The sequence below is a fragment of the Phalacrocorax aristotelis genome, chromosome 9 (assembly GCF_949628215.1).
Source record: "Phalacrocorax aristotelis chromosome 9, bGulAri2.1, whole genome shotgun sequence".
NCBI lineage: Eukaryota > Metazoa > Chordata > Aves > Suliformes > Phalacrocoracidae > Phalacrocorax > Phalacrocorax aristotelis.
Genome location: NC_134284.1, coordinates 1,219,540 through 1,241,629, shown reverse-complemented (window position 1 = coordinate 1,241,629; position 22,090 = coordinate 1,219,540). Strand labels below are relative to the sequence as shown.

General features: G+C 40.6%; 1 protein-coding gene across 4 annotated transcripts in view; it reads right to left on the bottom strand.

Annotated features, from left to right (window-relative positions):
• The window catches only part of PLEKHH1 (pleckstrin homology, MyTH4 and FERM domain containing H1), a 52,646-nt gene that overhangs the window by 17,128 nt on the left and 13,428 nt on the right, over positions 1-22,090 (bottom strand). For all 4 annotated transcript variants that reach the window (XR_012662235.1, XM_075103146.1, XM_075103144.1 and 1 more), the window contains exons 4-19: positions 21,194-21,343; positions 18,625-18,708; positions 17,044-17,125; positions 13,229-14,235; positions 10,736-10,814; positions 10,017-10,105; positions 9,319-9,469; positions 8,166-8,305; positions 7,275-7,385; positions 5,707-5,793; positions 4,602-4,763; positions 3,540-3,620; positions 2,362-2,541; positions 2,126-2,234; positions 1,153-1,265; positions 282-458 (exon numbers count right to left, since the gene is read on the bottom strand). Coding sequence is in view for 3 of the 4 variants with exons in the window: in XM_075103146.1 (XP_074959247.1) it covers positions 282-458; positions 1,153-1,265; positions 2,126-2,234; positions 2,362-2,541; positions 3,540-3,620; positions 4,602-4,763; positions 5,707-5,793; positions 7,275-7,385; positions 8,166-8,305; positions 9,319-9,469; positions 10,017-10,105; positions 10,736-10,814; positions 13,229-14,235; positions 17,044-17,125; positions 18,625-18,708; positions 21,194-21,343 (2,802 nt within the window). In the remaining variant the exon portion in view is untranslated. The remainder of the gene's footprint in view (positions 1-281; positions 459-1,152; positions 1,266-2,125; positions 2,235-2,361; positions 2,542-3,539; positions 3,621-4,601; positions 4,764-5,706; positions 5,794-7,274; positions 7,386-8,165; positions 8,306-9,318; positions 9,470-10,016; positions 10,106-10,735; positions 10,815-13,228; positions 14,236-17,043; positions 17,126-18,624; positions 18,709-21,193; positions 21,344-22,090) is intronic.

Below are 22,090 nucleotides of genomic sequence, written 5' to 3'. Positions count from 1 at the left end.
GGCACTTATAGCTAGCCGACATGAGCTGTCAGTTTTGATTCTGAATATGGCCTGAATAGACCATTTGCAACTGGTAAATGGTTAAATAAACTAAAATTCATTTTGCAAGTAGTTACATTCTCAATGTATTTCTTTGCACAGAAGTGCCAAGATTCTCTTTCCTCCAGCACACCTTTAGCATTTGCACAATTTTATGAAAACCAGTCCCATTCCTTATTATTAAAAGCATGGAATTAAATAGAAAGTATTTACAGAGTGGAAGTGACAAAAGAGGAACTGACCTGAATGATTGAGTGATTCTGGGGCTGTCGGCAGCTGGTCTGTTTAACAAGCTGACAGTAAATTTCATTCTGCAGCTCAGTGTGCGTCAAGCAGACCTGCAGTGCTGTCTGGGCAAGTGACACGTGGTAATCAATAGAGGCTGCCTCCACAGGGACATTGATGAACAGCTGACAGGACTGTAAAAGTGTGGAAGTTAGTCAACACCGTGAATACAATGACTCTTCTCTGCTACTTTCCAGGACAGGGTATCCAGGTGTGTTACAGACAATTAATGAATTCTTCTAAACAACCCTGAAAGGAGGGAGGAGAATAAATACTTAATTCCTGTCCCTCCCCTCCCTCTTTAGTCGTGGCAACTAGAAAATTCACTCAACCTCCCCCAGCCTGAGGGCTCACAAGTCAGCAAGAGAATTGAGGGGAAAACATGCTTCCTGCCTCCCATGCCTGTGCTTTACCTTGCTAAGACTGTCCAATCTTACTGCTGATCTTACACTTGGGGAGTGCAAGGATAAAACCTCCAATGGCTTCACCATTGGTCTTACTGACAACAACTGAGTTTGCCAATAATTCTATTCCATTCAATCCAGCTGTTGGAGAGGAAAGAGGAAGATAAGGCTAACTTTGAAGCATAAAGCCTGTGAGGGACATTGCTTCTAAATGCAGATTCCCTACAAGGAAAATTAAACTTCCAGAGAGTGAACCACACCTAATATCTGACTGTCCCCTATTGTAATTACATGACCCAGCAGGCCTGTCTAAAGCAACCAATGCTGACGAGTAAATGTTGTGATGAACAACGTGACCAAACAATGTTGTTGCCCCCACAACAGAGCAAAATAACTGAACACGATGCAATGTCCCTTTAAATACCTTAAAAAGTTTCACAGCTTCAGTCTGTAGAGCCTCAGATGGCAGAGTGGTGAGGGATGTGTGCAACCCATCTTTACTGTAGCACAACATAGGATGTTTCCACAGAGGAGAATCTGAAGAAAAATGACAGTATTCACATTGAAAAGGGGCCTTGCTGAAATGGCAAGGCACCCGAGGAAGCAGTACTTCACTAGGCCACATTTATCTTTGGTGCAAAGCCTGCCATGAACAACGAGTCACCAGCAGCATTAGCCATCAGCAGAAAGAAGTACTGCTATCCTCAATCCTGCTGTCAGAGCTTCTCATCAGCTGGATTCTGGTGAGAAACTGCTCAGCTGTGTGTTCAAGCAAGAGACACAAACTCTGCCAGGGCAGCTGCCTGCAGTGGGGATCTTTGTTTGCAAGTCACTATTCAACAAGGTTCCCATATAGGCCTAGGAGTACGTGAGTGTGCAGAAAAAGAGTATTAAGTAAAAATGCATATGTTAACACACATTTGGGAACCTGGTGCATAAACAAATGAGCAAGTATCAAAGATGAGGAGGAACAGATGAGCACGGATGTATATGTGAGGATTTACACATGCAGGCAGAGGAACAGATGCAATGGCAAATGTGTGTGAGTATTTAGAGGAGAGAGCATGCGTTTGTATGGTCAAGATTCCCAGGAAATGAAATCAGGACCAACAATAACAGGAAAAATGAAAGCTCCAGTTCTTTTTAATTTGAATTAGTGTTACAGAAGTTTGCTTTGATAAATGATGCGACAATGTGATGGACTTGTCTAGTTTCACTACAATGCCTGTATTCTCTCTGGAGATGTTACTGCAGAACTAGGGGAGAAGGACGCTATATCATACGTTGTTCTACTGAGAATCCCCTTCCCTCACCTTTGGCTGGATTGAAACTGGGAATTGAAATTTCCCTTCCTTACACTTTGCTACTGTGGAAAAGAGTTTATGGTTTCTACTTACTGGGGTCTCCCTCTGCATCCAATAGTTTTCCAATGAGCTGTTCATATGATGTGCCCACTGCGGCATTACTGCTACCAGCTGCCACAGTCAGATGGTACAGCCAAGTATTCTAGGCATAAGGATGAGAAGAGTAGGGGTCAATGCAGACACTGTTTTCTACAAACAGTTCAGTCTGTATGCCCCATTTGTCCACCAATACCAAAAAGATTCTTCTCCAAAAGGTCTGCCTTTTATACCTTCTCCTGTTTGGTGCGAATGAGTAAGTATGTGGGACTCTGGTCCTGTGGGTGAATCACCAATGTACAGTGGGATGAGAGAAGTCCTCCACCAGTGGCTTCATAATCTTCATCAGAGTCACAGGAACGGTCTACTTCTTCCACTTTGGACTCACACATTGGCAGATGCCCTAGGGGACACTATGAGGAAGGGAAGCAAGTCAGGTAAGTACAGCTAATCTCCCACTATGGACAGGGAACACTGGGAAAGAAAACCCAGGTCAAACTGTTAGCAGTTCTCCAAAATGTAAGGAATAAACTATAATTCAGTGTTTAACTAATGTAATTATAGAAATCTTTCATTTCTATAGAATCTCTTCTGCTCCATCAACTGAAGTACTTACAAACTGTGTTACTACTTCTATTACTTTTCTTGAGAGCGCATCTACAGGTCAGAATGAGAATGCAAATAAAAAGATGGCCTTTCCCATAAGGTACTGTTTTCTTCCCATTACACTTGTCAGTTGTGTTTACATCATTGTTTCTGCAAGGCTGCATGTGTTTTCTGATGGTCAGTTTCTCAGTATCTTGAGCCACTGTTTTCTGATCCTGGTCAGACTTTCTGCTTGCTACTGGATAATAAGTACTTTTAAAATTGCATAAATAGGTAGATTCAGACAAACAGAGGATATCTGCTGTGCTAACTCTGGAAGTCAATCCCAAGTATGAGTCACAGTAATCCTTGATATTCTAAAACTTGGGTTTCAACATCACCAAGACAAAGTAATGGACCACTGGGCCAAGCTTCCAGAAATGGAAGCACAATACACTGATTAAATGACCTCCCTCATCCCATATTGTTGTTGCTGCTTATTTTCATGACAGTATGCAAAATATATCAGCTGCTATATAAAAGTCTGCTATAAAGTCTTCACAAGACCAAATGGAGGAAATGAGAAAGATATACAGTGATCTGAGAAAGAGCAGGCACTCGCCTTTTCGGTCTTTTGTCATTTTAGCTTTAAGGAAAAAAAAATCAGAGAAAACATTGATTCTCTTTGTGGAGCAGATGCTGTTAGAAGAAGAGAGGTACAACCAAGGAAGAGCTTGAAGTATGAGACACAGAAGCAGTAGAAGGAAGGAAAGCATCATGAGAAATAGGAAAGGAGGGTTCAGGAACAAAAGGGGAAAGGCATTGCCTTATCTTCATGATTTCGGTAGTAGTAGAAAGTTTTTCCAATCAGTGCACACCAGACCAGCTTAGAGTGACCATGCTTGACCTGTAAGGAGGACAAAGAAATACAGGTTTTTAACACCAGCAGTGTTGCTGGAATGATTTTCTAGGATTTCAACTTTCGATTCAATTCTCCCTTAAAGCCTTCATACATGATTTGTTCTATGCTAATAAGAGTTCCTCTCAAAACACACAGGGCACCACTTCCAAAAGCAGATAAGTACATCCCACCTAAGTAGATGGGACATAGGTGCTTATGGAAATGTGTCTAAGATTTTGTGAAGTATTTTACTCATTCAAAACGACCCATCATTTCTGTATCCTGAAATACAATATTAAGAATAACCTTTTTAAGATTATAGGAATGAATCATTTCATCTCAGCAGGAAAAGACCAGTCAACATATAATCTAGGTATCTGTTTCCTATTGCAGAGGAACAGGCTTCAGATGCAGGTTGTCTTTAGCCATCTTTAGAAGCTGACCAGAATTACATTTAAAAATTCATAGTAACTTGGTATGCAAAACTGATCTATGGAAATGGCATAAAGCATAAGAATTTGCAGCCATTGTACTTTGTATATTTTGTACTAATGCGCATGCAGTCTGTTATAATGGAAATAAATGCTAACTTGGAGCCATACAAGCCATTTCTTTGAAACTCTCCTATATCACCAAGTTAAGATCAATTAAATGTGACATTTAACAGCATCTCCTGTTGGTTTTTTTTATTATGACATACTGTCATAACACATGATGAAGAAAAACATACATAAGCTAGATATGTGTTATTACTTACTATTTGACAAAATCATTATCTCTCAGTAGCTTTGTTTGTCCTATTCCTTATAATTTATACAAACGTTCCTCTCTGAAATACAGAAATCTGCTGCCACTTTTCTTTCTTTCCCCACTCTTCTAGGTAGTATTAAAATAGTAATTTCTTGCTGACATTTACTGTGCAAACCAAGAAGCTGGTATACTATCAATACTGAGCTAAACTGAATAAAGTAAGAAACAGTATTTTACCTTAGTGAGCCAACCTTTCACAGTAGGTTTAGCGTCACTATGAGGAACACCAACAGGACTGGTCACCTGCACTCTCAGGATACTCTGTAGGACATTAATCCATTCCTCCAGGATGTTGGGAGAGTCTGCTGTCAGGAAGTAGGTTCTCTTTTCTGTCATCAGCTGGAAGGAAAAGGTGTAAGTATAAATCTGCACACCTACAAATCTTTTCTTCAGCTGCTGAGTTTCATTATCCCATACAGGTTTTGTTGTTTTTTTTTTTTTTTAAAAATGTGCTAATCCTCAAAGCCCAAGTGAAAGAACTGAAATGCAGATTAATCAAATTCTCATGAGCTCTCTTGCTGTTTCTGTTTCATATTGTGGTTTGTCTCCCTTCTCATCCTTTCTTGTTTCTCAGTGCTGCTGCTAAATTTTCATTTTAAAGGTGACTACAGAAATGGAGTTTTTTGCTGCCTTCACTTTGTATTGCATTCTGCCTTCAATAGCTTGTGACTCTTTGAGAGGGAAGAGGCAATGAATTTAACAGTATTAAGACATAGCAACTTCAGTTCCATAAGGGCAGAAGGTAGCTCACCTTCAGGCCATATGCCTTTCTGTCACAGTATGAAAGAAACTTTAATGCTGCCTTTATAATGAAGTCCTCTAACAATAATGGCTTAAAACTGGACCCAATGATGGGCTAACTTCTAATTCTTTGGAACTCGAATTCTAATAGGAATCCAACACTTCAGTCAGGCTGGAGACCTTGTGAGAGGAGTCTTTCAGACAGAGGAGATCCTAGGTACTATCTGGTTTTATTTTTACTTCTCCCACAGATTTCAAGCTCTTAGTCCCAACTGCAAAAAAGAAAAGTGCTATGGTGTAAAAAAAAAAAAACAAAAACAAAGGCGAATTTCTTTCCATTTCAAAAAGCTGTATTTGGGTTACAATTTAGCTCTTTCCCCATTATTTATTGAACTAACTGCCTGGCTTGTGCCAGGCAATACAGGGGCCAGATAAAGTTAGTTCATATCAATTGAGACACTACTATTCAGCCTGAACTAAGTGCCCTCTCACCCAGCCACTGAGTGTGTGGTTATCTGCAGGATGAAAAAGCAACGCTTACCTGGAATGTTTGGGACCCTTCACCTCTGACAATTTGGCATGAGGAATTCAGGTCTATCTGCCCTTGTGGTTTGTGGATAACATCACTCTGAGGAAAGAAAAGCAATCAGCTTTTCAGAAGGGAAAAATCTCACATGGGTCTTAAGAGTACTTAAATACAGCATAATATGCATGTGCAGGTTGGAGTCTGCATTCATGAGCTGGAAAGGGCAGCTGAAGGTTGCCAGGTTGTATTTAAGACAGTGTGATCTCATTGCAATCATGAAGCAAAAGTCTCCACAGTAGTGGAAGACAATATAACAAGGGTAACGATGACAAATACTGTTTCATGAAGCTCAGACTGATCATTAGGGGAAATAAAAAACACAAAACCAAAAACCCCACAAACTCTTTCTCACTGGGAAGGCAACACAACACCAAACAGGTACCCAGATAGTAGCTGAATTTCTGCCTTGGGAAGTTTTCAAGATTCAGCTAGACAAAGCCATGGGTGGTTTGCTCTGCAGCTGGTGACAGATGCTCTTCAATGTGTCAGTTGGACTAAGGTTTTCCAGAAGTTCCTTCCAACCAACAATCTAAATTCTGCATATTTACGAAATTATTTTTTAAATATATTTGTGTATGTAATATATAATTTGCTTGTGAATTCTGATGAATAAACCTACTATTAGAAATAAAGATGCATTGTGCCCTAAGGCATAATAATAATAAACAATAAATCTTCTCAGTATTTCTGACTTGTAGGCAAAGATGTGTATTTACATAGAAATATTGTGTAATTATGCAGGTATGGAGGAAGTTGCTGGGTCCAAAAGAAAAAAAAGTATGGAAGGTGAATATCCCTAAATAGATTTTTCTGTGATGTAGCTAAGTACAGGAGAATAATGAAGGCCAACAATAAATATATTCTATTGTATATACAAATTGTAACTGCATACTGCTAGAATTTTTCGAATAACATAATTTGAAAAAGTTGTGAGATATGGAAAGTATTTGGAAAGGTTTAAATGCACAAACATGCTCTCTCAATATTGTTTCACTGATCATTGTAAGACAGCGTTTGCACAAAAGCTTATTTTCAATTTTATCCTAGTTTTCTAATATTTCCATGTCCATGTGGGAGGGTGAAAAATGAAAGAATCCAGCTTTCTTCCCCTGAAAGTTGTAGTTTTCCTCAGAGCCCCATATACTGACTGATGAGTATGGATCAGTGCCCTCCTGGTATTGTAATTTATTTTTCCTTTATTTTAATTTGAAACATGACCATAGCTGGGCCATGGTATGCCTTCTGCTTGTCATCATCTGTGTGAAGTTAACCAGTAGGTGCCAAGCTTCTGTCCTTGTGAACAACCTTTCACTTCTTGGAAACTGCCACCACAAGGAGCTTCCCTGCCTAAGCAGAGACCCACAGTTGAACCTGTGGGTCAGACAAAGCTCTTTGGCAGGACATTTTGGGGGAAGCTTGCCCATGGCTGCCCACTCTGCCAGTAGTATCAGCCTGGAACTGGTTCTGCAGACAGCCTTCCCCTATGCCTCCAACACAGGAGTAAATGTATCCCAGTGACTCACCGGAGACTTGTAGTACATGATTTGTCTGTTTCTTAGAACAAACCATCGTCTCTTCCACATCTTCACCTGGCTGCCCATTTTCAGCAAGTAACCTGATTTCTCCATGGGTTCCTGGAGGGCGAAGAGCAAGGGGTAGAGAAGGTTATCTTGCATCTCTCAAAATACAAATTAAAGCGTGCTGAAGTCAAGATCAGACATTTGCTGCATCTCCATTATTTTCTGCTTTACTCTGCCAGATGGGAGTAGCAGCCATCCAAGATCAGTGTCCTCTGCTCAACCTGAAGAGAGCCCTAGACTATCTGTGTAGCTGCAAATACCACATTGTGTTGTTTTAGTAAAGGCAGCTTCTCAAGATCACTTCACTGATTGTTTGATGCACTAAAAACTTATTTGTTTTCCTACCATAGCAGCGATTTTCCAAATAAAAGTGAAGGCTATCTCTAAGCCATGATTAGAGTCCATTCCTTGTCTGCTTGATCTCTTACATTCAAAAGTACAGAATTTAATGCTGCCCATGTTTGAGGTTTTTTTCTAGGCCAAAATACTCTATCCTTTCTCCTTCTTTCCTCTCAATTTCCAAACTTGTTTTGTCACAAAAGTGTAAGGCCATCATTCAAGTAGAATATGACTACAGGAAACCAATACAAGCCATCAGGAAAGAACAGAGCCCTTAATGCTTATACTTTTCTATAACCACGTAACAGAAATGGCACCTTCTTCTAAAGCATCAAATACTTGTATCTTTTGATACAAACCAGCAGGACCAACAGCCCAGTCTATTAGAGCATCACTTTGCAGGGGATAACTCAATATATCATAGTTATGCGTTTTCTCTTTCAAGGCCAAGGCTCTGTTTGCATACCTTCACAACTGTGAGGTAGGAAGACTTACAGTGCAGACTCCACCATCAGTGGAATAGGAAGATGTTCGCTGTAGCTTATGTTCTGGCTCTGAACAGTCACCATCCAAGGAGCAGGCATCAGGAGGGATGGCGTAGTCACTCTCAGAGCTCAGTGAGGACATAGATACACCTGTTCAAAATACAGGAAAGAATGAGAATCATGGCTAGACAGAAGCATTCACTGAACACTACACACTCTGAAAAAGTCTGAGTTCACCATTAAGGCTTTTTTGTTCAAGAAGAACAAATCATATCATACTTTGGAAACTCAACCACAACTAACCAAATTCCTGAGATTTTCCACCCCACCCCAGGAAAACAAGTAGTGAGAGTGAGTTTTGGATAGTGACAGTAAAATAAATTTGTTGCTGAATAAACATATATTTTAAAAATTTAAAAAGTAATAAATCAACTGACTTGTTATCTAAAGCATCTAAAGACATGCTGTTTCCAGCTTGGAAATATCCCTTATAAAGTCTCAAGCCCCTCTCATTCAAACTAAAGAAAAGGCTCCCTTCACCAGCAACGGGGCTTTGCTTTCTGTGAATCTTCCACCACTGGTCCCTGGCAATGCACAGACACAACAGCCAATGCATCACAACAGAAGTTAAGACTACATGAAATAGGATTCTATTTTATTGACTACCAATTGTAATGAAAATTCCACTCAAGGATCCAGTTTAACCTTCCCAGCAGTCAAGAAAAATTGTTCTAGCCAGGACCCAAATTACATGATGTCTCTCAAAGATAGGAAAGATTTGCTTACCGGTCAAGAAATTAACAGCCAGTGACAGGGACAAAAGACATTTTCTTTAATGCATCAGTACTAGCTTGCTTACAAGAAGTAGTCACAGAAAAGGTATGGATGGCTTCACTGGATATGTGATGAATCTGGGAGATCAATCCTTCCCACAGTCTTAGCTTAGCAATTGCCTGGATGGAAATCTGCCAGTGGTAAAAACCCATCTAAGAGGACAGGTTTCTACTGAGTAGCTGTTGACATCTGTACACATTCTGTGAGAACTCCTTATTAACATCACCAAGGCTGAGCATTTGCCTTTCCCTGATGATGCTGTTCAGGACATATTGCCTCACCCATGAGGACAGAGTTCATGCTGCTCAGTAGCAATAGTCCCACTTTACCTCTCTTCACTGCACGAGGGCTGCCTGGCATGCTAGATTTTCTGTTCTCAGATCCAGGAGTTGAAGTCCTGAAGCTAGCATGGGAGCCACAGTCGTCATCGGAGCCTGAAGACTCATCTAAGAAAGGCACGTTGCTGATCTGTGTGGCTTTCTGGAAAACAGACCTGTATGATCAGCGTGTGAGGGAAGAGTTTCCTCAGGACAACCCCTACTCAATAAGGAGACAGAGCAATCAGTGCAGGCCATTTGTTTTCACATTGCCTTGACCATTACTGTCTCAGGGCTCCTCATTTCCTCCCTTTCTAGTCTGAGAACTTCCAAACAGATCAGACTAGAGAGTCCAGCTTGGGTCTCCTCTGGTTACACTCTCCTACTGCTCCACAAGCCCTGTGCTTCCCCATAAGCTGTCAAGAGCCCTCTTCCATTTCATTCTCTAGGCTACACCCACTATCACCCCCTAGGTTTCTGCATCCTCAGAGTGCACACTGCAGCTTCCTGGACAAAAATGTGCTGCCATGTTCTGTATTCCTAAATACATTTATCATCTGCTACTCTTTCTACATTCTTTTGATGTCCAGTACCTCCTGGCATTCTCTAATTTTCTTTCCTTTGCTGCACAGCTTCACCTCGTTCTCTCTCAAATTACTGGCAGCCCTGGACCATGCTTTTCATGAGAGGAAAGTGATGTAACTCCTTACCCCCTTCAACGTAGTGTAGACTGGCACTGTGACATTTCTGTAGATGAGACAGGTAAATGGCCCAGAAGTTGAACGTGAAAAATTGGAAACTGGGAAGATTCACAGAGAGATTAAGAGAGTAAATAATACAAACTGGTGAAAAGGAGTAGGTTTTAATGGAGAGGTACATGTATGCGTGTAAGAACATATGTAGCCTCTTGGAACATCAAATAATGGAGACCTGCCACCTTGGACAGTTTAGCCTGAGAAAGGCAAGGGGATATGTTATTAATTACATACAACTCCCAGAGACAGCTGCAATGCTTCCTCCATTTAGCCTGTAAGATGTTTTACCCACCCTGTGCTCCCCATGGTACAATGGCAATCCAGTGCACCACATCCAAACAGGTAAAAGCTATAACAGGGGAAGGTGATGGTGAATCACAGGACTAAAAGCAGGTCACAGACATGCAGAGCCAGAACACTGTCAGTGGAAGTGAAGAAGGAGATAATGGAGTCCCTGAAGATGTCACTGAATGCAGGTGCTCAAACAGTCCAGCACCAACCATCCCTGAGATCGGAGGTATCCTTCTCCCTTACTTTCTTTATCACGGCTACCTGTGAAATCAAATTTAGTTTGAAAACAGGCAAGGAAATAAAGAAACATGAACAGCCAGAAGCTCAGGTCCCACACTGTCAATGTAAACTCCCTCTAAGGATGGGTCTTGTCTAGAACTTACAGCAGCTGGAAGTATCATTCACCATGGCCACTTCAGACAACCTCAGGCCAGACTTGGCCACAGCATAGATTCGACTCTCCTGGAACAATAATACCATGTATAACAATGGTCAGACAAATACATGATTCCTGTAAAAAGAAATGCTTGTGTCACAGAATGTTATCACAATCACAGCTTTGGGCAGGAAGGAGGGGTCCTCTAAGAAAGACTGCTCTATTCCACCAGATGTTGGCTGAATGACTGTTAGTGGAAATGTGCATCTGTGTGTGATCCCCTGAACCACAACAGACTTGGCTTGTAAATGCTACAGAGATGATATCCATAGACTGGAACACCTACATGGCAATTATCAATAAATGACTATTTCATAACTTGGAAGAAGCTGTTTTTTCCACTTTATGAACAATGCTTTAAAATTAATCAAGAACAGCCCTAAAACAGGACAATTTACTGAGTCACCACCTGCAGATGATTCCCATTCTCTGATAAGGGAATGAAAGAAATGCCTGGAATGATCTCAATAAGCCTGTGTCTCAGTTATAACTACATATGGAGCTTTCAGTTCAAAGGATCTCCAAGTGCTTTGCAAAGGGATAAAAATTCCAAGGGGGGAACCCAAGCCTGTAAATAAATGCAATGTTGTGATTAAGACATCAGCCAGTCTAAAATGCATAAAAATCAAGGCTAGGAACTGTCTTGCTGCTCCTTAAAGCATACAGCCAATCGCTATCAGATAACACACAACACATACACACAAAATTACCTAAGACTGCGAAGTCAAGTACACAAAAAAAGAAATTACAGAATTAGTATTTTCTGTATGTGTATGCATTGCAATTTAGTCTCTAATGAAATATTACATGCATTTTTTCCCCCAGACATTTCCTATCTAAGACACATAACAGACATTTCTTACTGATTACGCTGCTATTTAATATCCTATTCATGCTTTAGTGTGCCCTACTGGGATAAACTTACTTGACTGTGGTATGAAGACAAAATAATGGATTTTTCCTGTACTGTTCCTGACTATAATACTGCAGTGCTTCATAAACATTAATAAAAAAATTTACAAAAACCCTAGGCGGGACATGATGGGTACTATCGCTATTTTCCAGAAAAGGAACTCAGACATCAATTTTTTGAAGTATCCTATATGTTTGGAGTAGCCATTTCAAGATGTCCAAGACCTCACCTTTTGTGAATTTAGCACCTTATAACATTGTTTGTAAAAAAAACAACTTAATACAGTTGCAGCAGAGAAATGCTCCGTTCTTCTTTAATCAAATTTACTTGCCAAACTCAAGTTAGACATTCAGAAGATGTGTGTGGAGCTGATGACCACCTGTGAAAAATTTATCTTAAAGGACTAGAAGAACGTTACATGGGAACTCTAGATTATATAAAGGAATAGCAGCCAATCTCCAAGACGTTTTTCCCTCCTTCCAAGTGAGTATACTGTTCATGACACCTTTCTGACTTCTGCAGCAAATAAAACAGACATCTTGGAAACTGCAGCTTGTTTTACTACACTATCCAGCTTCATCCCCAGCACAGTTCCATATTATGGACAGAATGAAAAGAGATTCCTCTGGAAAAAAAGCTGTGATTATATTGGGGTTTAAATTAGTATCATGAAGGATCACAGTAATGTTTTTATTTTTAACTAAAAGTAAATTTAAAAATTAAGTAAAAATTAAAAAGATCACAAATATTGTTAAGTTTCATATAAAAAAATCATAAAACATGAAGGTTAACAGTGAGTGTTTGATTTTGCACCTTCAGTAAACCACTTGTTTGCCTATGCCTTTAAAAAAAGGCAAATTGAAAGTAACGGAACTATCTTTTGATACTACATTGATTTCCACCAAGTTTATCAGTTAGATTGACATATTAGCAAACAACCCAACCATCTGAATTAACAATAACCGAAAGCAGTAACAACAGACCTCTCTCTCACGTGAAGTAAGCAATAAGACACATATGTTCACTTTACCAATGGTTTTCACATAATTTTCCTAATAGCAGCAGTATACCATGAGATAGGAATGCTCAGATCTCATCCATGTATCTATTCTAGTATTCACAGCTTTTTGACCCTGAAACTATCTGGTCTGGTCCATTCACTCGCATTTATGAGTCACTTTTCTATCTTAAACACATGACACCAGAACTAAGGATTAATTTTTGATGACCTATTAGGATAAATCACAATGCAGCACCTCTTGACTTTCATTTTTATTCCTATGTTTCTTGAGTACTATTTTCTTCCATAACTTTTTTTTTTTCCTCATAAAGAGAAAAAAAAACCCAAAAATTGTCAGTGGAACTAGCATGCCCCATGTTCTGGAACTGTCAGACTGGGTCATTCAGAAATATGACTGATGTCCACAGGAAACAATTGCTTGAGACCAAGAGCTATTGTAACTTAACTACTCAGTGCTACTCAAAGATTAGCAGCACTTCTCAGATTGTTGTCCTTGCATTTCTTACCCACGATGGGAATCTGTGCAGCGGTGGCGTTGGAGGTTTACCTCCTGGGTCAAGTAAGCCAGCCTCAGAACTCACAGCTTCACTTTGACCTGCAGTTAAGTGGTTGATTTCTTCACATGCTCCAGCTTCTTCCCTCACCGGGCCACGTTCTGCCTCCATCTTCTCCAGTACCTCATCATCAACGTCTGTGTCCTTCACTTGCCCATGGCAGACTGGAGAGCTTGTTATGGGCTGGAAAGTGCTAGCCTCTAAGCTCATTACACAATGGAAAGAATTAGCCCCTGGCTGTGGTTGGCTATAGTGTCTCTTGGCTAGCTGGATACTGTCTCTTGGTATGTTGGGAGTTCGTATTTTTGGAAACGTCATACTACTGCCAAGGCCACATTCCCTCCCTGGACAGAAGGAATGTGCTGTAACAGCTGATGTCGACACAACCAGGGATGGCTCAGCAGTTTGGAGGTGGCCCTCAAGCACGCTCATTACTTCTCCTGATGAAGATGAATCCAGCCGATGGGAGCGGAACCTGGCACTCAGATCATCAGAGGAGCAGGTGCTGTCCAAAGCCACTTGTTGCAAGGTGCTCACAGTGCTATGGTTTCCTTCTAAAGATGACTGGAAAGTCAAAGCCTCAAGGATTCTTGTGGCCTCAGTGGGAGGGTCCAGTGATGTGGGATCAGAGCACCCTAACCTGCGTTCAGAACTTACAGCTGGGAATACATCTTTCTCTGCAGAGAGATTCCAGCTTGATCGGTCAGACATGAGCTTCAGCGTGCTCTGGGAAAGCAGAGTTTTAGCCTCTCCATTCTCAGTAAAGGTGTCATTGGCAAGGACTCTGTTTGCTGTAGAGAGGAGATGTTTAGTAGATCCTGTCTGGCACACCTGTCTGAAACCAGGTGCAAGGACCACAGATTTCTGCTCTGTCATCTCAGCAAGAGAGGGTTGTGATGCTCTGGCCTTCAGAGAATTACAGCTCCAAAGAGATTCAAAGGGAGGAATGCTGGTCATATCTACAATGGACGAGAACATACGGTTAGGGCATTCAAGTGCTTTACTGTTTAAAGCGTTACTTGCTAGTTTAAGCTGTTCTTATCAGTCTCATTTCAATAGCACCCTGGCCTAGTTAGGACTATACAGAATGGAAAGAAGATGGCTGTGCGCAGCAATAACAGAAGTGCTATATATTTATAATTGGAAATAGTACAGAAAAGATGAATAGGAAATGATTAATCGCTGTTTCTTACAAAAGTATACTTAAGGGGCACCTAATGAAATTATCAGGCAGTGCATTTGAAATTTACAGAAAGAAGGGTTGTTTTCCAAACAAAAAAGGAAACAGAATCCTGTGGTGTCCAAAAGATAGGCCAGAAAAAGTAATTTATCAATGGTACAAAGAACAGTTTAGACCCAAGTTCTGGCCTAGGAACTTCCTAGAACACTGACAGAAGAAGCTGGAACGGTACATGAAAAGAAGGACAGCTCTACTTGCAATATTTTCTACACTCTTTCCTGAAACACCCAGAGCCAACCAGGAGTCAGGATACTGCCCTAGGCAAGCTTTCAGTCTAACTCAATATAGCATTTTTACTCTTACCTATCCATGATTATGCTTCTTACTTATCCACAATTATGATTCTTACCTATTCACGATTATGCTTCTTGTTATGCTCTTAAAACAGCCATGAGAAGGAAGTGTGCCTATCCATACACTACTTTCTCAAAAGCCACTTCAGTGACCAGAAGTCGCTAAGTCACTAAGCAGTCACTTAGCATGGCTTTTTACTTCAATGGACGTAAAGGGCCTTAAGGCATCAAACAAGCTGTTATGGTTCTTCCCATTCCTAGAGGCTAGATGAGGCTTCCAGCGTATGAATGGAGACCTTCTTAACCATCACACCAATCAGTGAGATTGCTTTCTTTTCAAGAACTTCCCTGGAGCTTTTTGCTATCATTTTGTGCTATATGACCCAAGCAGTGCTTTTTGCCATCAAGTTTTATAACAGTTACTTACACACTTTTGCTGTAAAAATGTCACTTTGTTTATTTTATCTCTGCCTCTTGGGTTGCTATATTAGAAAATGGCATAAATGATAGATCCTAGATTGCCTCCGTTGTTCTTTGTCTGTTTAGTACCTCTACTTTATAATTCTACTTTCTTTCTTTCCATGATTACTAGATTTAAAGGCTATCTCCATTCTACAGGTTCTACCAAATAGCAGCTTTAGGGTATGAGAAAGTATGGATAAAACTTGGAATGGCAGAGGATGTTACTCCATGTTATGATTTTGATTGACCCTGGCATTTATATACTGCCTGACTGAAAAGAACCAAGCTGTAAGATGCTTTGAAAACATGGGTGAGCGTGACTCTGCACAGCTATGGCTGAAAATGCTGCCAGAACATCAAACTCTACAGGCATTGCTTAACCACTAACAGCATTTACAAGCAAGTAGAAACAAACTGAAGACACAAAGTAACAGAGGGAAGGGCAAACAGCAGAATAAATCACTGTTGATTGAGGAGAGGATGAAACCCGCTCTTGGAAACACCTGAGAAAAAGACAACCACGAGAGCCTGACCTTGGCACTGGAGTCACAAGGAACTGAATGCTAACAAAGCTATTCCTAACACATAATGCTGGCACACACAAATCCTGGCACATATCTTCCCCTGCCCCTGAGTTAAATCATTAGTGTAGACTGAGAAGAGGCCATTCTTTTAAATATTATTGGTATTTTTGCAGCTTCCTAGATGTGACAGGAGATGAAATAGGGGAATCTGTTACCATTTGCATAGCAAGCAAGAAGAGATTGTTTCTCTGCAGAGGGCTCTGAATTCAGCCTGGCAGTGAGACTAGTGGGGGATAAGAGGAGAGGACAGAGCTGTTTAGTGCCCAGAGAGTGGGGATCCAGGGAACACTTAATACCAGATTATTAACGCAGCTTACCAGCCATTCTTTTTGTAAACAACCAGAGCCAGAGGGGATGAGAAAAACCCAGTCATAAAGCATTTAGCTAGAAACATGGTGGGATTTAAAAGGAATTTTGCTCTATACCCTTGCTGTGGAGTGACAGGAATGCGAGAAAGACTTCTGCAGGAACGAAAAGCCCCCTGCCTGCATGCCCAGTGAGGTTCTGGAAACTAACTCATCTTACTGTGACCAAACCAAGCTCATTTAAAAAAAAAAATAGAAAGAAAATGGTTAAGAGAGAGTTTCTTCTTCAAAATGTGTTGTGATGAAAGGTGCTGATTTCAAGCCCTGGAAACCAAAAGTTCTCCATCTATCCACCAAGCAAGAACCACAAAAGCACAAGCACTGTGACCAGCTTTCTTCAACCCAACCTGATATCACAGAGGAACCCAGCTTCTAAAGGCAGACCAGACAGCTGCTGCCTTGGCCCATTCAGTCCTCAGTTACTCAGCTAAAATGCCAGCACAGCTTCTGTGGAGATGAGGGTAATTTGCCTGTGGGGGTAAAGTGACATACCTCAGGGACTTCTACCCTGCACCTCTGAAGTGAACTGATAGTTTTGCTATGTATTTCGATGAGTGCTTTTAATTCAGGAGCTCAGTGGCTTACTTTAATGGTAAAAAAAGGGGTCGGTATTCAATTGCTGGTGAGAAACCAACTAAGAGTTTTTAAGGCAGGTAAGCAATGTTATTCCCATCTTAAAAATGGACCCACTGAGGAACAGAGCAATTGTACTGCTTACTGTCACGAGTGCTAATTTCTGACAAAGTTAAGAATACAACCCAGGAATGCTGACTTCTGCTCTTGTGGTGGTTACTAGGCTACAATGCCAGGTGAACACATTTACCTTGCAATGTATCCTGAAGGGCTTCAATTTGCTCCGTCAGCCTCTGATTACAGTTTTTCAGGTGGTAGTTTTCTAGCTCAAGCTATGAAACAACAATAAGAAAAACAGAAAAATAATGTAAAATTGTGTGTGCGTGTGTTCCACAGTAAAGAAAATATCTTCATCTTTATTACCTTCAAGTGTCTGAACAGGAAAAGGAAAAAAGGATGGGTGAGTCTACCAGTCACCCTGAAATCCTTCTCCTCAGCAGCTCCACTGGACAACCCACTTAAACACTTTGCCATGCTTTATCAAATAGCCTCCATATATACTATTTGCACTTCTCAAATAGGTCTTTTAATTTCCTTCCATGTTATCGTTTATCATTGACTAATGTTCCAGAAATAACTATCATGAGAGAAACAATCAAAAAAAGAAAAAAAACACCATTAAGGGTGCATTTACATTTGCACTTAGTACACAAGTGATTCTTTGTAAATTTGCCTTACGTCTTTGCTTGAAGTATCTCAGCATACATTCTTAATGCAGCAGTGGTGCGCCCAAAGAGGCTTCCCTCTTGATGGAATCAAAGTTGAAATTGCACCCGTGGTGCTGTCTAGAGCAACCCATTTGCAACACAAGTGCAAAGTCCTTCAGTTTTCAGTGGTCCACTTGTGCATGGTATGCACCCAGAACCAGCATCTGGCACAAACTTCCTTGCCCATAAAGACACAATGTGAATGTATGGTCCTGGATTCACTGCAGGTCACAGCAACTCAACCCCTGTGCTACCTCTTTTGTGCTGCACCCATCATGCACCTTAAGTTATCTCATACAGGAGAATGAGAGAAGAACAACATCTCCGTGAATTATCTAGGCAATCTAATAAGATTAGAAAATCACATCATAACACAATTAGCGCCCACAAAGACTGGTTCTTCCAACTCCAGCAAATCCCCTTTCTGGCATAAACTGGGAAATCTATGGCTTTAACTTGGAATAGAAGGGAAAGACCAGATAGCCCCACTCCCAGTTGTAAACTATTACTACATCTTTAAAACTGCACGCTGACACACTGCTATCTCTCAGTTTTTCTAGAAGGTACTGAATTACACCCAGATAGAGGCATAAGTCCACAGGATGGCTAGGAGGGAGAGGTTAGATATGAGAAAATGCTGGGAAGTAGGAAAACAGCATTAGTCAGAAATGGCAAACTAAGGAAGAGGAAAGGACATATGTTTGTGTCACAGCTGCTTTGTCAGAAAAAGAGACAGAACCTGCACACAGAGGAAAAAAAAAAAGAGGGAGAGGCAGATAAAAGCTAGGCAAAACCCACTTGTGGCTAGTAAAACTTCCTCAGAGATTGCTTTCAGACATTAGTGACTTCACAGTCATTTATAGTTTGCTCAAAGCAGTAAATAGCCCTCAGCAAGAGGGACAAACCTAGCCCTGCAACTGCGTGTGTATAAGGCCAAACAAGCAGGAAGACTCTGTGGCAGATTGACTGTCCTCAGACTAATGTCCTACCTAGAAGCCCACTGGCAGTGCAGCCACTGTACCTAGTCATAGGCTTTGAAACCTGGCAGCACAGTAAAGACCCACCTCTCTCAGCTTACATGTTACCCACTCTTTGATCTTGGCAGCTTTCTCTTGAACAATTTTGGCTTCCTCAGTCCTCAGCTGTTTCTGTGCCAGAAAAAAAAAAAAAAAAAAGATTAGATTCATTAGCAGAGTACAACTAACTGTTCAGGAATGAATTAAACATTGAAGCTCCCATTCCAGATGTCAGATTTAAGACTGCTATTTGGATATTATTATTTAGCTGGCCTCTGAAAAATCAGGCTCTAAATTGCCTGACATGGTCCCTGGAGTCAAATTCAGAGGGTTGTTTGAGTTTATTGTGGAATAGCAAAATCCAGCTCAGGTAATGATTGCCCACCTACCACAGTTTCAAGTACAGTCTGTAACTTCTCCTGTTTTAGATGGTTTTGCAATGTTGCTGTTGAGCATCTGTAGTGCTCCCCCAGCGTACACACACATTGTTGGCTGAAGTTAATAAGAATTAAGCAGTGCCTGTAAGTGATTTATAACACAGTAAAATTCTTTCAAGCAAAAGGGGCTCAATTGCTGCAAGCACAGGTATAGAGTGTAGACTTTAAAGATGCATGAGATGGGAACCAATACCAACAATGTATTTAATACACACACAACACTGTCATTGAGAAAGTAAAAAAGAAAGAACCCAAACCAAAAAAACCCACACAAATGATAGCAGACTCAGGATAAAAAAGCTCCAAAACATGACATTGAACATAACTTTTGCAGCTCTATTTTCTCAGCTACATTTTTATTAATTTTCTGGGAACTTCCTTTGAAAGATGCTGTATTGATACGATCATCTGAAGCCTTCTGTTCACCTCCTGTGTGTCTTCACCAGAAGCAATGTCACTGAAAGGTTTCCTGTCTACATAAGGATTTAAATAACTACAAGGAGAAATCAGTTCCAGGAGCAAGGGAGGTGGAATATACTCTGTATGGCACATTCAGCCCTAGTTTCTCTAGTTTAATGGACAAAGGCAATACCTTCTGGTAGCAGTTGGTGGTTTCCCTGCTAGAATTTTTTTTTCCTGATGTGAACAAATACCAGTAATTATGATAATAACAATGTCAGTGCTTCCCTCCCTTTTTAAATTTTTCACACTGAGGAGTGTGAATTCACTTAATGAATGCCATATAAACACACAGTAGACTGCAGGAAATTCCCCACATCTTCACATTGCTTTCAATTGCCGCATTCATTACCACAACTGCACATTTAAAAGCTTTTATTCAAATATGTTTGCTGACTTTAAAATAGACCCTGGCAACATTATGGGTAGCAGTAACATTTGTAGTTGAGCATAGTGAAATAAAACTAATAAAATCTGATGCTTCAAAAGGAGGTTTTATCTAGTTTTTCCCCCTGAATATGGCTGTATGCATGTTCCTAATCATCGGGTACCAGCCTTTGCTGGAGTCAGAATATTAGATATGGTCTGAAATGATCTAGCCCATACAGTGGATCTACCATAGGCCTCTGAATATCCACCACATGGGTAATGCCTTTGAACCCCTAATGACCTGGACTTGTCTTAGATCAGGGACCACAAGGTAAAAGACTCAATATTGCTATGCTACATAGTGAAGTGCAATGCCAAGATTTTATTCAGGGTCCTAAAGTAGGATAGTGATATGACGATAGCTTTGACACAGAGCTTAATAAGCCCTGCCTCCAGGCAGAACCAATTCACTCAGGCATAGCACCTGTAGACACAGTAACTGTGATTTAAGATCCAGGAGCAGTTAGAGCTTCTTTGTATCCCATGCTATTGTGTGGTCCAGACGCGATGCCAGTGTTCTCTTATTAATGCTCTGAACTCCACAGCTCTCCCCACCCCAGCAAAAACAAATAGGATGCCTTACTTAGGTGGGTGAGTTAAATTGAAAATGTAACTGAAATGGCAAAGTATTTTTTGTGTAAAATTCTAATGAGCTATTTCCATTTAAAAGTAATTTACTTAGTAACATCAAGAATACCTCACTCCTTATGTTGCATAGACCACAAGGCAAAGCCTTTACTAGAGCTGAAATACAAGCCCTGCTGTAGATGTAGCTCCTTCCTTCCAATGAAGAGACTAAGAACTACCCATACTGGGAAACAGCTGCTCTTTTATAATGAGAACATCTGACAAGAGATGAACTACGCTAAAGGACTGCTGGAGACTGGGAAAAGTCCCTTCCCAAGAAGCAGCATATGCTAAGTTAGAGATGGGCTACATAATGATTTTGCAGAGCTACCTATATTCTATCAAATATGATACCAAATACTGTGGCCAAACTCTAGCATTATAATTTAGGGTGTCAACACTAACACAACACTAACATAAGTCCTTTGAGGACATTGACCAATCTCCCACAATGAAGAGACAAGGGCTACTGAAGCTAAATTGATGTTTTGGTCTGAAAAGGGAAAGGAAGGAATGGATCTTGCACTGAGCAGGGCATCATTTTACAGCTGATCTGAAGGCAACTGAGAGGCTAACATGTAACAGAGGCATAATCCGTATCTTTGAAACATGGAGTCCCTCCAACTTATGAAAGCTACAGGTCTCCCTGTAGAAAATATCTTTACCTGTTTTTCTAGCTGTTTCTCTAATCTGTTAATCAGATCTTCCTTTCCTTGCACTGTGCCCATCAGCTCTTGGTATTTCCTATGCAGAGTGCTGTCTGATTCACCAGTCTTCACGTTTGCTAGTTTTATCTTCTCTTCCATAACTCTGACCTGTAATGACAATCAGAGGGAGATAAAAAAACAAAACAATGCAAATGAAGGAGGTACTTGTTTAGTGGTAAGACCCTAACTGAGAGTATTTGTGGGTTTCATATTTTTGAAGTTGGGAAAGGAAGGACAAAAAACCCCAAACCTTCAAGTCACACTTAGCTTATATCCACATATGTGAAGAGAACATTGTCCATTCATTTGTAATGCTGAAGTGGTAACAGAGGCAAACTGAATCACGAACAGATAAACCTATTGTGGATTGTGAAATATTTGAAATGTGAAGTTGGGCAAGGTACACTGCATTTTCCTCCTCTGCAATACTACGGTCAGCTTTTTAGCCCAGTCACTACCAAGGTATACTCTACAAAGCCCTGGCCGTTTGCTTCAGATCAAGATTTCTACAGGGATATGCACTATGGAGTTCCTTTCTCCTATCTCCAGCTTAGACCACATTTTGGCAACTTCTGGCTTTCTGACAAGTGTTTTCTCCAGACCTGCTAAGGAGTTACCATGTTAGATATTTCAGTAGCTTTGCCTATTTTTGAGCTCCTGCCACAGCCCACACTTGTTCATGTCAGCAGGAGAAGCACTAATGTAATGCTCCTTTACTACAAATAAAGTTTCAGTGCACTAAAATCTAGCTTCTGCTGAAGCCTTTCAGGTTTTGAACAAATTTTTAAAACCTCTTTGCTTTCTTCAAAACCTGTCTCTCGATATGCCAGTGTTTTATCATTACCTCATCCTACT